Source organism: Scleropages formosus, chromosome 1 (genome assembly GCF_900964775.1).
Source record: "Scleropages formosus chromosome 1, fSclFor1.1, whole genome shotgun sequence".
Classification (NCBI taxonomy): domain Eukaryota; kingdom Metazoa; phylum Chordata; class Actinopteri; order Osteoglossiformes; family Osteoglossidae; genus Scleropages; species Scleropages formosus.
The window spans coordinates 6,017,488-6,028,613 of record NC_041806.1 but is presented as its reverse complement, the minus strand read 5'-3'; the positions used below and the strand labels follow the sequence as shown (position 1 = coordinate 6,028,613).

Genomic DNA, 11,126 nt, shown 5'->3' with positions numbered 1-11,126 from the left:
GATGCTTTTCTCCAAAGCGGCGTACATCCGAAAATACAATGTGTTCATTACATTAGCAGAAAGAGAGACATAGTTGCAGACGTGTGATTCTTAAGTTCAGTTAGTTTGTTTTTTTCCACCATAAAGTGTATGTGTATGTTTGTATATATGTGTATGTGTATGTGTGTAGGGTGGCGCAGTGGCGCAGTGGGTTGGACCACGGTCCTGCTCTCCAGTGGGTCTGGGGTTCGAGTCCCGCTTGGGGTGCCTTGCGACGGACTGGCGTCCCGTCCTGGGTGTGTCCCCTCCCCCTCCGGCCTTACGCCCTGTGTTACCGGGTAGGCTCCGGTCCCCCGTGACCCCGTATGGGACAAGCGGTTCTGAAAATGTGTGTGTGTGTGTGTGTGTGTGTATGTGTGTATTTATGTATGTGTATATGTGCATGTGTGTGTGGTGCTGATGGGTTACTAACACCACAAGCCTTATTTGGATATTTAAATATAGACAGCCGGTTGTGGACCTTTCGCAAACTTTCCTAGTTGTATCGCCTGAAACTATTTTCAGCTAATTAACGGTACATCTACAATATTTTCCTAAATATATACAAATGGATAAATATATATATGTTTCATATAAATATAATCTTTATTTCGGTTTTTGCTGAACAGTGAGACAGACGATCGCTGCTCTAAAACGCCGATATGTGCGCAATGTGCTGCGTTTAGCGAAAGATCGTATAACGAACGGATCTCCGTATAGCGAAGACCTTCGGTACAGCGGTGCTTTCGGCTACGAGCCCATGTGGTTCATATTGCAAATCCTGGAATTTAACATAACCCCTACATGTACTTATTTATCCAGTTCCCCTTTTACCGACGTTCTTTATCTTCCGCTAAGAAGTTATATTGTTTATCTCAACATTTATTTGCACGTGCGATCCTGTCCGTTGAGTTACAATGACTTTTTGATCCAGACAAATAAAGCAACGATCACAGAGCGCCTTTAACATTTTTTTAATTAAAACAGATGGGTTCCCTCTTCATCACGTTAGTTAGGAGATTTGAGTTAATTCTGTTAATTTCCTAGCAATTGTTTTAGGTTTTTTTTTTTTAATATATTTTAATAGATTTTACTGTGCTTCTTAAACCTACGTTCTACTTAATCTGTGCATCCGACGCTGGTTCTGGAGGACAGGAATGTGCAGATTAGGTAAAGTGTGTGTGTGTGTGTGTGTGTGTGTGTGTGTGTGTGTGTGTGTGTGTGTGTGTGTGTGTGTTTTAAGAGACGGGAAGGGGTGTGTGCCGAAAGGGGCGGGGGTGTGTGTGTAAATAATCGGTTGAAATATCATTGTACCGTGTTCTTGTGCGTCACATGCGTCTTCCTTGTCTCCGATGCCTTTGTCATTTTTTTCTACCTCATGATTTCAGAACTTACAAAAAAAAAAAAAAACACTTTAATTTTTTATGTATCATTGACAATCAATGCATACTGTTTCTGAAAATATTTGTAGGTTCAGTCAGTTTCCTCCCTACACCTAGAACCAAAGTGAATGCCCAGGCAATTGTCAACACATCCCCCTCACTGAGCTAACGCCCTGAGGGTCATCAGGGTAACTTGTGGGTCTTTGAAGGGTCCCGAGTCAAATCGTATTGTAGTAATTATTCATCTCTCCATTAATAGCAAATCAAGTGAAAAAGTAGCTCGAATACGCGAAAGCCCCAAACCGCACGGAGCGTTTAGGCAGGAAGGAGTTGAGTGCGCAGCCCGCTGTGATCTCAGTGTTGGGTATGTTGTACACGGGGAGGGTCGACTTTCAGATGACATTGACGCTATGTGGAGGAGCGCTGGGATTTGTGCTACAAGTAACGTTTGTGTTTGTTGATGTAAGACGGTGAAACCAGGCGAAGCTGCTCCGTCGCGTAGCTGGTTCTCCCATCTCTTCAGCACCGCTGTGCGTTGGACAGCGGCATCACGGCGCGCACCTGTCTGGCGTCTCTCCCAACTTATTGTCCGCCAACGATGAAATATTCTGCATGATCCGCGTCGCACGGAGAGTTTGCAACTTCAAGGCATAGCCACGGATGTTGAAATCGCCCGAACCGAATTGGGTTGATCATTCCCAGGTGAGTTCCACTTTCACTGACCGTTGTTCCTCAAGGTGGTCTTTCGGAAGGGTTTCAGTAGATGAGACAGCTCGGGGCAGTGCAGGAATCCTAGACATCTCCGAGGCTCCGACACTTTCTCCAAGACGTAGGATACCTGGTGCCGCTGGAGGAACGTATGATCGCAGATAGGACCGCTTTGGCTCAACTCATAGGCAGATATAACAGGTAAAACGCAGCTAACCCTGTTCAAACACCCATTCAGAGCGCTTAGGGGGTAAGTAAGACCGGCAGCCTGATGCGTAAAAATTTGAGCTCATTGTAGTGTTTTATTTCCTTGTCAGGTGTCGCCTGTTTTTTAACAATTCTAAAAAAGATCGTCCTGGGGGGGGGGGGGGGGGGGGGGGGGGGGTACCGCACAGAGCGAAATCATTCTTTTTATTAAATAAATGCTGTCCCGATTATTATACACCGGGAATAAAGGAACAATGCGTCGGAAGGGGTGCCCGACAGTCATTGTTTTTCTTTGAGAAAAGCAAATGTGGAAAAGTTCATTCATTCTGCTGCCTGCTGTTTCACGGAAATGCAGTGGATTTATTTATTTAAATTATAGGACAATGTTTTACGAGGCATGTGGAGGTGGCGCAAGCGACGCACGCGTGGGAATGAAGTGTGTCTGCGAGACATGGCAAAAGCTGTTTGATGGTAATTTTTTGACATATTGCTTAGTATGACATTTGGCAAAAGAGGAGTAAAAATAAGGAAACGACAACGGTTGAAAGCTGAATTCGGCTGAAGCAGGCTATGGAAAAACTGCAGAAATTGCATTTGTTGAAGTATAATCATAGTACTTGTGATGAATGTCTACATCAGCGTGTTAAAATGGGCATAATTCCAAACGGGGTTTTTAGCTCACTGAAGGCTAAAATATTTTTTTGTAGACGACAGTGCACAATAGCAGGAACGCATGCAGAACTGTCGAGCTGCTGGGAAATTAAGGTGAAACACCTCGCTTCTCATGACCGAAACAAACAGATATGATGTGTGATTTCTTTTTTTTTTTTTTTTTTATTTTATTTTTTATCAAAAATGTTTCGCTTCCTATTTCCTCAAGCATAATCTGGGGAAATTGGTCATATGTTTTATGCACCGTTTCCAGCTCAAAGTCACATCTGTCCGCCAAGTTGCCCCAGAAGCCGTCCGTCCCCCCCCCTCCGCCCGTCATCCGCTGCCAAAGTTGCGCGAAGAGCCGCGAAGCTGCTGTCCACCTGGACCGGTTCTGAAATCCGTCGCCCGGCTTCCTGGAGCTCTGCGAAACCCAGAGACATGGCGACAAACGGCACCAAAACTTCCGATGGACACGTCTTAACAGAGGTGAACGAGGCACCGGGCAACGACAAGCCCAAAACGCTGGTGGTGAAAGTTCAGAAGAAGAAGGAGATCCCTGACAGGGAGACGTGGGCCGGCAAATTCGACTTCCTCCTCTCGTGCGTGGGCTACGCGATTGGACTGGGAAACGTGTGGAGATTTCCTTACCTGTGTGGGAAGAACGGCGGAGGTAAATCACGGCCAGCGCGTGGATTATGTCTCTGCCTCTCCCTCAGGCGCGAGGGCTTTGAGACGCGGCGCCGCGCGCGCCCGCCTAGTTTGTCACCTGTCAGAACAACGCCACGTAAAACATGTGAAAAAAGGCTTACGAGTTTTAAGAGGCTCGATGTCTTTTTTTTTTTTTTGTTTTTCCCCATCACATCTTGCATGAACGCGCTCGTAGCCTTTCTTCCTTTTTTTTTTTGGCACCGAGTGTCACATGGATCATTGACAAAATGCGCCTTGCTACATTGTAACACCTTGACATGATTGTTTGTTTACTCCCTCGTCCCTGTGCAGGAGCCTTCCTGATCCCCTATTTTTTGACCCTGATATTTGCGGGGGTGCCCTTGTTTTTCCTGGAATGTTCTCTCGGTCAGTACACGTCCATCGGCGGCCTCGGGGTCTGGAAGCTCGCGCCGATGTTCAAAGGTACCGCATGAGAGCAATTTCTTGCTTTTTATTGTGTATGTGTGTGTGTGTATGTATGTGTATGTGTTTTTTTTTTTTTTTTTAATTTTATTATCTGCTGCCATTAAGCGCCAAATGCAGACAATCCGAAAAATTCCTTGCAATAAAACGCACATTGACATCGGACCCAATGTGTGCAGATCGCTCTATATGCTCTTCTTGCTTCATGCTGCGCCCGTTAGCTCATATATTAATCCAGATTACGATATAAACATATAACCGAAGATCTGAACTCATTTAATATCACCACGTACTTCTTTGTTTGTTTCTTTGTTTAGTAATTCTGTTAAACTTACATTTTGTCATTGAACATTGACAGTGTTCTTTTCTTTTTCTTTTTTTTTTTTGCACACTTTAGGTGTTGGCCTGGCTGCTGCAGTTTTATCTTTCTGGCTAAACATTTACTATATTGTTATCATTGCCTGGGCCATATACTACCTGTATAATTCCTTTGCTGCAGTAAGTATTGTTGCAAGCAATTATTTTACTTAATGACTGCCATGTACAATATTCATTTAGGTAGTTATTCACTGCTGGGGAATGACTGCAGAGTAAAAAAAAAAAAAAAAAAATTAAAAATCAAATGAGATATTCTCACAACATCCAGTCTGCATTTTGAGAAACTAATCCTTTCTTTCTCTTCAGGAACTGCCGTGGAAATCATGTAACAATGAGTGGAATACAGAAAAATGTTACACAAATTACACCATTACAGACACTTCAAACCTTACCAGCGCGGTCGCGGAATTCTGGGAGTAAGATACCGATTTCGTTTTTTGCTCTGAACTGCAATCGCATGTGTTTCAAAGTACATGAAAACAGGGATTTTATAAGATGCCTGCAAGTATACGGAACTAACTTGGCATTATTCCTGAAAATAAACACCCCAGAAAAGCAAGGCAAAACAAAGCTGACAGTTTTAACGTCATCCCCGGTTACTTTTTTCCTTTAGACGCAATATGCATCAAATGACTGATGGTCTGGAAAAGCCAGGCCAGATCCGACTGCCACTCGCAATAACACTGGCCATTGCTTGGGTTCTTGTTTACTTCTGCATCTGGAAAGGGGTTAGCTGGACAGGCAAGGTAAGGGTTTTGTGTCACTCTATTTGATTGGCAGCATCACATTCCCCTGATGAAGATTAGATCATGAGCAGTAACTGCAGTTTGTCATACAAGGAGAATGAAAATGCTTGCATACATTATACATTATCCCCCCGGGAGTATGGAGTATAACTGTACATGAGAGATGAATCTGGTTCAGTTCAAATTCTGATGCATGGACTTATTTATACCTTTGTTCTACATTCAGGCTGTTCTACATTCAGCACTTAATGTGTGATGCAAATTAGTAAACGATATTGAATCCATATAGAAAACATTACATTTATATTTCATACATGCTGACATTCTTTTTGTAGGTTGTTTACTTCTCTGCCACATACCCATACATAATGCTATTCATTCTCTTCATCCGTGGTGTGACCCTTCCCGGAGCCAAAGAAGGAATTTTATTCTATGTTACCCCAGAATTCAGCAAACTTAAAGAATCTGAGGTATATTTTTTGATCATTATCCACATTTACAGCAGTGTGTAAAGCTTTATTCTCACAGTGCTTCTCTTGCGTCAGGTGTGGCTGGATGCCGCCACTCAGATTTTCTTCTCATACGGGTTGGGCTTGGGCTCCTTGATTGCCCTGGGAAGCTACAACACCTTTAATAATAATGTGTACAGGTAGGCAAGTCCCTCACTGCATTACCTGATCATTTCCTTTCATCATATTCTCTGTTTTTAGCCTAGAGAGTGTTTACTGAAAGGCATGTAGGCCACTGTCAGACAGCACAATTCAGATGAGCCATGATAACACAGAGGAAGTTTATTCCAACTTAATTGCTTTTGCATTTTTGAAATTTATTTATTAGCTGTGCATTATTAGTAGCATGTTGAAAATATGAAGCTTTAATTCAGCAATTTCAAGACAAAGTGCTTTGTGCTTTAAATTAATGTTACATTAGCATTAAATGTTATGCAGGAAGGGGAGATCAGTGAAATGTGTCCGCAGAAAAAGGAAGGAAAAATAGGAGCAATGAAACAAATGAATACCTTTTAACGACACAGATCCTTACTATGTCTGTCCCGCAGAGACTCAATCATTGTGTGCTGCATCAATTCCTTCACCAGCATGTTTGCTGGCTTCGTCATCTTCTCCATTGTCGGCTTCATGGCACATGTCACAAAGAGGCCAATAGCCGACGTGGCTGCTTCTGGTAATTGCGCTGAAATTTGCAATTGCTTTTATTTGGAATCATCCTCACGAGGGTATTGAATGCCATCCAGAACAGTGCTGATTAAATGCTGCTTGAGCTGCTGCCACTGCTGCTACCATTTCCTCCACCCCTGATAGCAGTGCAAATGGCTCCTGAACCTAGAGCTCGGCACAAGCACATATAAACACACAAGCTCACACACACATCTTTTTATGTCACAGTCTTGATGCCAAAATATTCTCTTCCAGGTCCCGGTTTGGCCTTTTTGGCTTACCCAGAGGCTGTGACGCAGTTACCCGTATCCCCACTTTGGGCAGTTCTCTTCTTCTCCATGCTGCTTATGCTTGGAATCGACAGTCAGGTACAAACTATTTGAGTTAATGGGAACATTTAATTACCATATAGATTGTCTTGTATGGGTTGAGTACTGTCATCAGGAATTACAGAAAAATCAATTTAATTTTTTTTTTTAAACTAACGGATTTATCACTAGCTTCACAAATCTTAAGTACTTTCAGTAGGCAAGCTGTTCTATCACAAATTCATTGTCTTAAAATTCATTACCATGATAGGAAGTAATTACTGTACACAGAGATCCTTGTCTATAATAACTAGAGATATAATCAACAGAAGTGAGATGTGATAAATAGAAAAAAAGAAATTTATTTTTAAAATGAACATCGGTGCAGCAAGCGGCAGGTAACAAACTAGGTTTACTTGAGAGTCACATGTCTGCAGCCGTGTCTCTTTCTCTTAATACAATGCATAAATTGTACTTTTGCTGGGATGTATGTCGCTTTGGACTAAAGCGTCTGCCAAATTAATAAATGTAAATGTAAAATGGTAGATGAAAGGTATACGGTAGAATGAGTGCAATGTCAACAAAAAACCGGTGTCACCTTCGCCAGTCAGAGGGATTCCACCCCCAACATGAAAAAAGAGCAGTATGAATGACAGCAAGCAGTGACGTGCTCCAGCAAGTTGTATCTGGGAGTCTAAATGTGAATATACGGCTTGAGTAGCGTCCCTAAATAATTAACTCGAAACAGTTTTACTATGCATCTAGCTGTCCGATTAATTACTGCACTAAAGTTATGCACATTTTTAGACTTTGGATCCGTTAGAGATGAACCTCGACTAACGATGGGGTTACGTTCTGATAAACCCATCGTAAGTGGAAAAATCGTAAGTTGAAGAAGAATACAGTACTGCACCTACCTAACGTCATAGCCAGCATCAGGAGAGAGTATCATACCGCATATCGCAAGCGCGGGAACATCAAAATTCAAAATTCCATGTACGAATTCTACCAAATGCATATGGCTATCGTACCATCGTAACTTCGAAAAATTGTGAGGCGAGTCATCGTAAGTAGAGGAGCATCTGTATATTATTTAAAACTGATTAATTAAAAAAAAAAAAAAAATTGAACACAAAAGTGGTTTTCTTACAGATTTTTCAAACAGTTTAAGAACAGTACGAAAACACCACAAAACAGTACATTGCTTTTAACATTAGCCTCTGAATTTCGTGTTAAAGCTGTGGAAAAAGCGTTGTATTCAGAAATGTACCTGTATTGTCTCTTTAATTCCTGTCCAAAGGGTGTACACCATCATAGTCATGTCAGCATTGCCCTTCCGTTACTATCGCAGTCCAACAGCCTCCAGCTGTCAGTATATATGCTGAATAAATGAGCTCTGTTTTTTAAACAGAGTTTCTGAGGAAAGGTATGAGATGAAGCCTCAGTAGGTTCGATTCTGGTCATTAAAGTTGACTAAAACGAACCTGCACCGCAATGACATTGCAAATCTTCATTCTTCAGCCCTTATGCAGAATTCGTTATGTGGAAATGTACACATCAGATATGAGTCAATGTTCTGTTTTCCAGCCTTTTCAAGTAAAGCTGACAGATCTGAAAAATAGGGATCGTCATAATCTAATCCAAATTGACTCAGTTTCTTTTTTCGCAAGGTTGCTCCCAAAAACGAGAAAGACGTTAGAGACTGTCTCACTTCCGAGTTTAAAAGCTGTAGTACCATTGAGTAAAGTACTTACCCTAAATTGCTCCAGTTAAATTACCCAACTGTATAGATGGATAAAGAATTGTAAGCTTGTAATTGTAATAATGGTAACATTAACATTGGAAGTCACTTTGGAGAAAAGCATCAGCTAAATGAATAAATATAAATGAAGGGATCAACAAGCGTGTCTCCTCAGCCTTTTTTAACGAATGTAGAAACTGCGTTTAAGAGCAGTGACAGGCTACAAAAGCTGAATTTGAACAAAGCATTGAAATTCCTCTCCTAAAGGGGCTGTTTCTTCTGTCCTTCCCATAATACAGTTCTGCACTGTGGAGGGTTTCATCACAGCTTTGGTGGACGAGTTTCCACGGCTGCTGAGAGGAAGGAGAGAGCTCTTCATTGCTGTCGTCTGCATTGTGTCCTACGTGATTGGCTTGTCAAACATCACACAGGTAAAACTGCATATCGAATCCTGCTCTTGAGATGCGCTCTTAGAATATAATCATGTTCACAGGCCCTGGTTCCCGGAAGGGTCTAATGTTTTAATCACAGCATTACGCAACAATATGCTTCAAACTATATTACATAAATGCCAACGTTAAAGCTTCCAGTTAATGACCAAAAAAAAGGATGTGATTTTTTTTTTTTTTTTTTTTTTTTTTGTGCATTTTCAAAGCCAGTTTTCCTTCATGTCTCTTTCTGTCAGGCCATCTCTGCTGCCGTAACTTTACTGAGTGCTGTGCTCCTGTTTTGTCCCCAGGGTGGCATCTATGTGTTCAAGCTCTTTGACTACTACTCCGCTAGTGGGATGTCCTTGTTGTTTCTAGTCTTCTTCGAATGCATCTCTATCTCTTGGTGCTATGGTGTGTACAAGTAACGACCAGCAACCTTAGAATTTGGAATCCCGTAACAAAACCGTTATTATACGTGTAAATGACAGTGTCAGTGAATCACATTCGCTCTGAATGTGGTCTCATGTTTATGCTGGCCTGGCATGTTTAGCATATGTGGGCCAGAGTCTTCATAAACATGAATATATTGCCTAAGTGAAATGAGTACTGTGCTTAAAGACATAACATCAGCATGAAGGCCAAGATTCAAGCATGGAAGCGTTGCATGTTGTCCCAAGTGCCGTTCCGAAAGTGTCTCTGTGCTAGGTGTCAACAAGTTCTACGATAACATCAAAGAGATGATTGGCTATAAGCCGTGCCTGTGGTGGAAGCTCTGCTGGGTGGCATTCACTCCTCTCATTGTGGCCGTGAGTACTTTCACACTAAAACAGCACAATTAAAATCCATTGATTGCTGAGGCTTTGCAGACTGTCTAGGTAGAGGTGTCTATTAACCATATGCATGGAACATGTTGGTGTCCTTTCCCTCAGGGCGTGTTCCTCTTCAGCGCCGTGCAAATGGTACCTCTTACCTTGAACAACTATGTGTTCCCAGCTTGGGGTCAGGGTGTGGGCTGGTTAATGGCCCTGTCTTCCATGATCCTCATACCTGGATACATGGGCTACATGTTCCTCACACTCAAGGGCACTTATAAAGAGGTACATCCATATCTGAAACCTTTGTGTTTATCATAAATATCTTATTGAACAGTGCTCACTAGAGATTAGGCAATGTACCTCTGCTTTTTATAGTTACCTGTAAGCAGTATGTCGTTTTGATCATGTACATCGTAAACGTCTGGTTATGAGGTTGAGCCTGATGCACAATACAGTATGGGATCGTTGCAGAGATCACTGTCCGAAAGAGCGGACCTAGAAGTGCAGTCCTGCCAAAGTTGGAGGCACAGCTGATACAGCTGACATTGTGTGTCTGCTCTTCCAGCGACTTCGAATAATGATTCAGCCTTTGGCCATCGTCACGGCCCAGGAGAATGGTCCCGAACCACAGGCAGAGAGCACCAACCCTGCCACCGAAGAAGCTTATATCTAAATCGTTTTTCTAGAGGCCCACTTTCACCCAGAAAACATGATCGTGGTTGAATGAGACCAAGGACTTCCATGTCGAAATAAAATATCCACCTACCTCCTGAAACAAAATACGACCAACCTGATTCCAATAACTGTTTCCTTTTTTGCATTGGTAATAACCTGCCCAACCACAAGGTAATGATAGTTATGCAACAGGGTTGACTGTTAGCGTTTCTAAGGTTCTCCTAACAATACACTAACGTATTTTTACTTCAGCTCTAAAGGCAGTGCAGACAATGACACTCTTTAAACCATGTACATGTGAACGTCAGTATTACTGTGAAGACAGTTTGAGAATAGACTAGGATTGACTGTTGATGAAACGATGTTCATGTACTACTGACACAAGCAAATGCAAAAAATGACAATTGAAACATTCTAACAACAGATGATACGAGGACTGTGCAAATGGCAATGTTTACTGCATCAACAACACAAGTACCCTTTGTCTATTCTGTGACACCATTAATTTCCCAGGCGGTATTATTCCATATTGTCTTATGAGGACTCTTTGTGGACAAGGGCAGTAAGGATTTTATACTGGGTTAAGAAAGCACAAGGCTGAAGGCATGGGTGACCCTGGGAAAGACTGTTGCAATTTAGTTTTCTAATTAAAAAAAAAAATAGCTTTACGTGTGATTGATTTTTTTTTTTTTGCTATAATTTTAAGATGTTTCTATTTTTAAAAAAATGATGGCCAAGGACCAAAATATTACTCTCG

General features: G+C 42.0%; 1 protein-coding gene across 3 annotated transcripts; it reads left to right on the top strand.

The window, feature by feature from the left end:
- Positions 1-1,778: 1,778 nt before the first annotated feature.
- On the top strand, positions 1,779-10,646 carry LOC108925556 (sodium- and chloride-dependent GABA transporter 1). Of its 3 annotated transcripts, none has more exons than XM_018737590.2 (15): positions 1,779-2,102; positions 3,241-3,639; positions 3,969-4,100; positions 4,498-4,598; positions 4,785-4,894; positions 5,092-5,224; positions 5,560-5,694; positions 5,770-5,873; positions 6,282-6,406; positions 6,655-6,767; positions 8,748-8,879; positions 9,188-9,290; positions 9,585-9,685; positions 9,809-9,976; positions 10,260-10,646. In XM_018737590.2, the coding sequence occupies exons 2-15, from the start codon at positions 3,408-3,410 to the stop codon at positions 10,365-10,367; spliced, it is 1,797 nt and encodes a 598-aa protein (XP_018593106.1). In that variant the 5' UTR covers positions 1,779-2,102; positions 3,241-3,407; the 3' UTR covers positions 10,368-10,646. The 3 variants fall into 3 exon arrangements, with proteins under 3 accessions (XP_018593106.1, XP_029110088.1, XP_029110086.1); XM_029254255.1 differs by lacking the exon at positions 1,779-2,102 and adding an exon at positions 2,283-2,309; XM_029254253.1 differs by lacking the exon at positions 1,779-2,102 and adding an exon at positions 3,038-3,080.
- The last annotated feature ends 480 nt before the right edge of the window (positions 10,647-11,126 follow it).

Bases quoted from the DNA above. Each gene is read 5' to 3' on its own strand.
- LOC108925556 (XM_018737590.2), top strand. From the start codon at position 3,408: ATGGCGACAAACGGCACCAAAACTTCCGATGGACACGTCTTAACAGAG. The intron at 5,874-6,281 runs GTAGGCAAGTCC...TCTGTCCCGCAG, and splicing joins TTTAATAATAATGTGTACAG to AGACTCAATCATTGTGTGCT. The intron at 6,768-8,747 runs GTACAAACTATT...CCCATAATACAG, and splicing joins TGCTTGGAATCGACAGTCAG to TTCTGCACTGTGGAGGGTTT.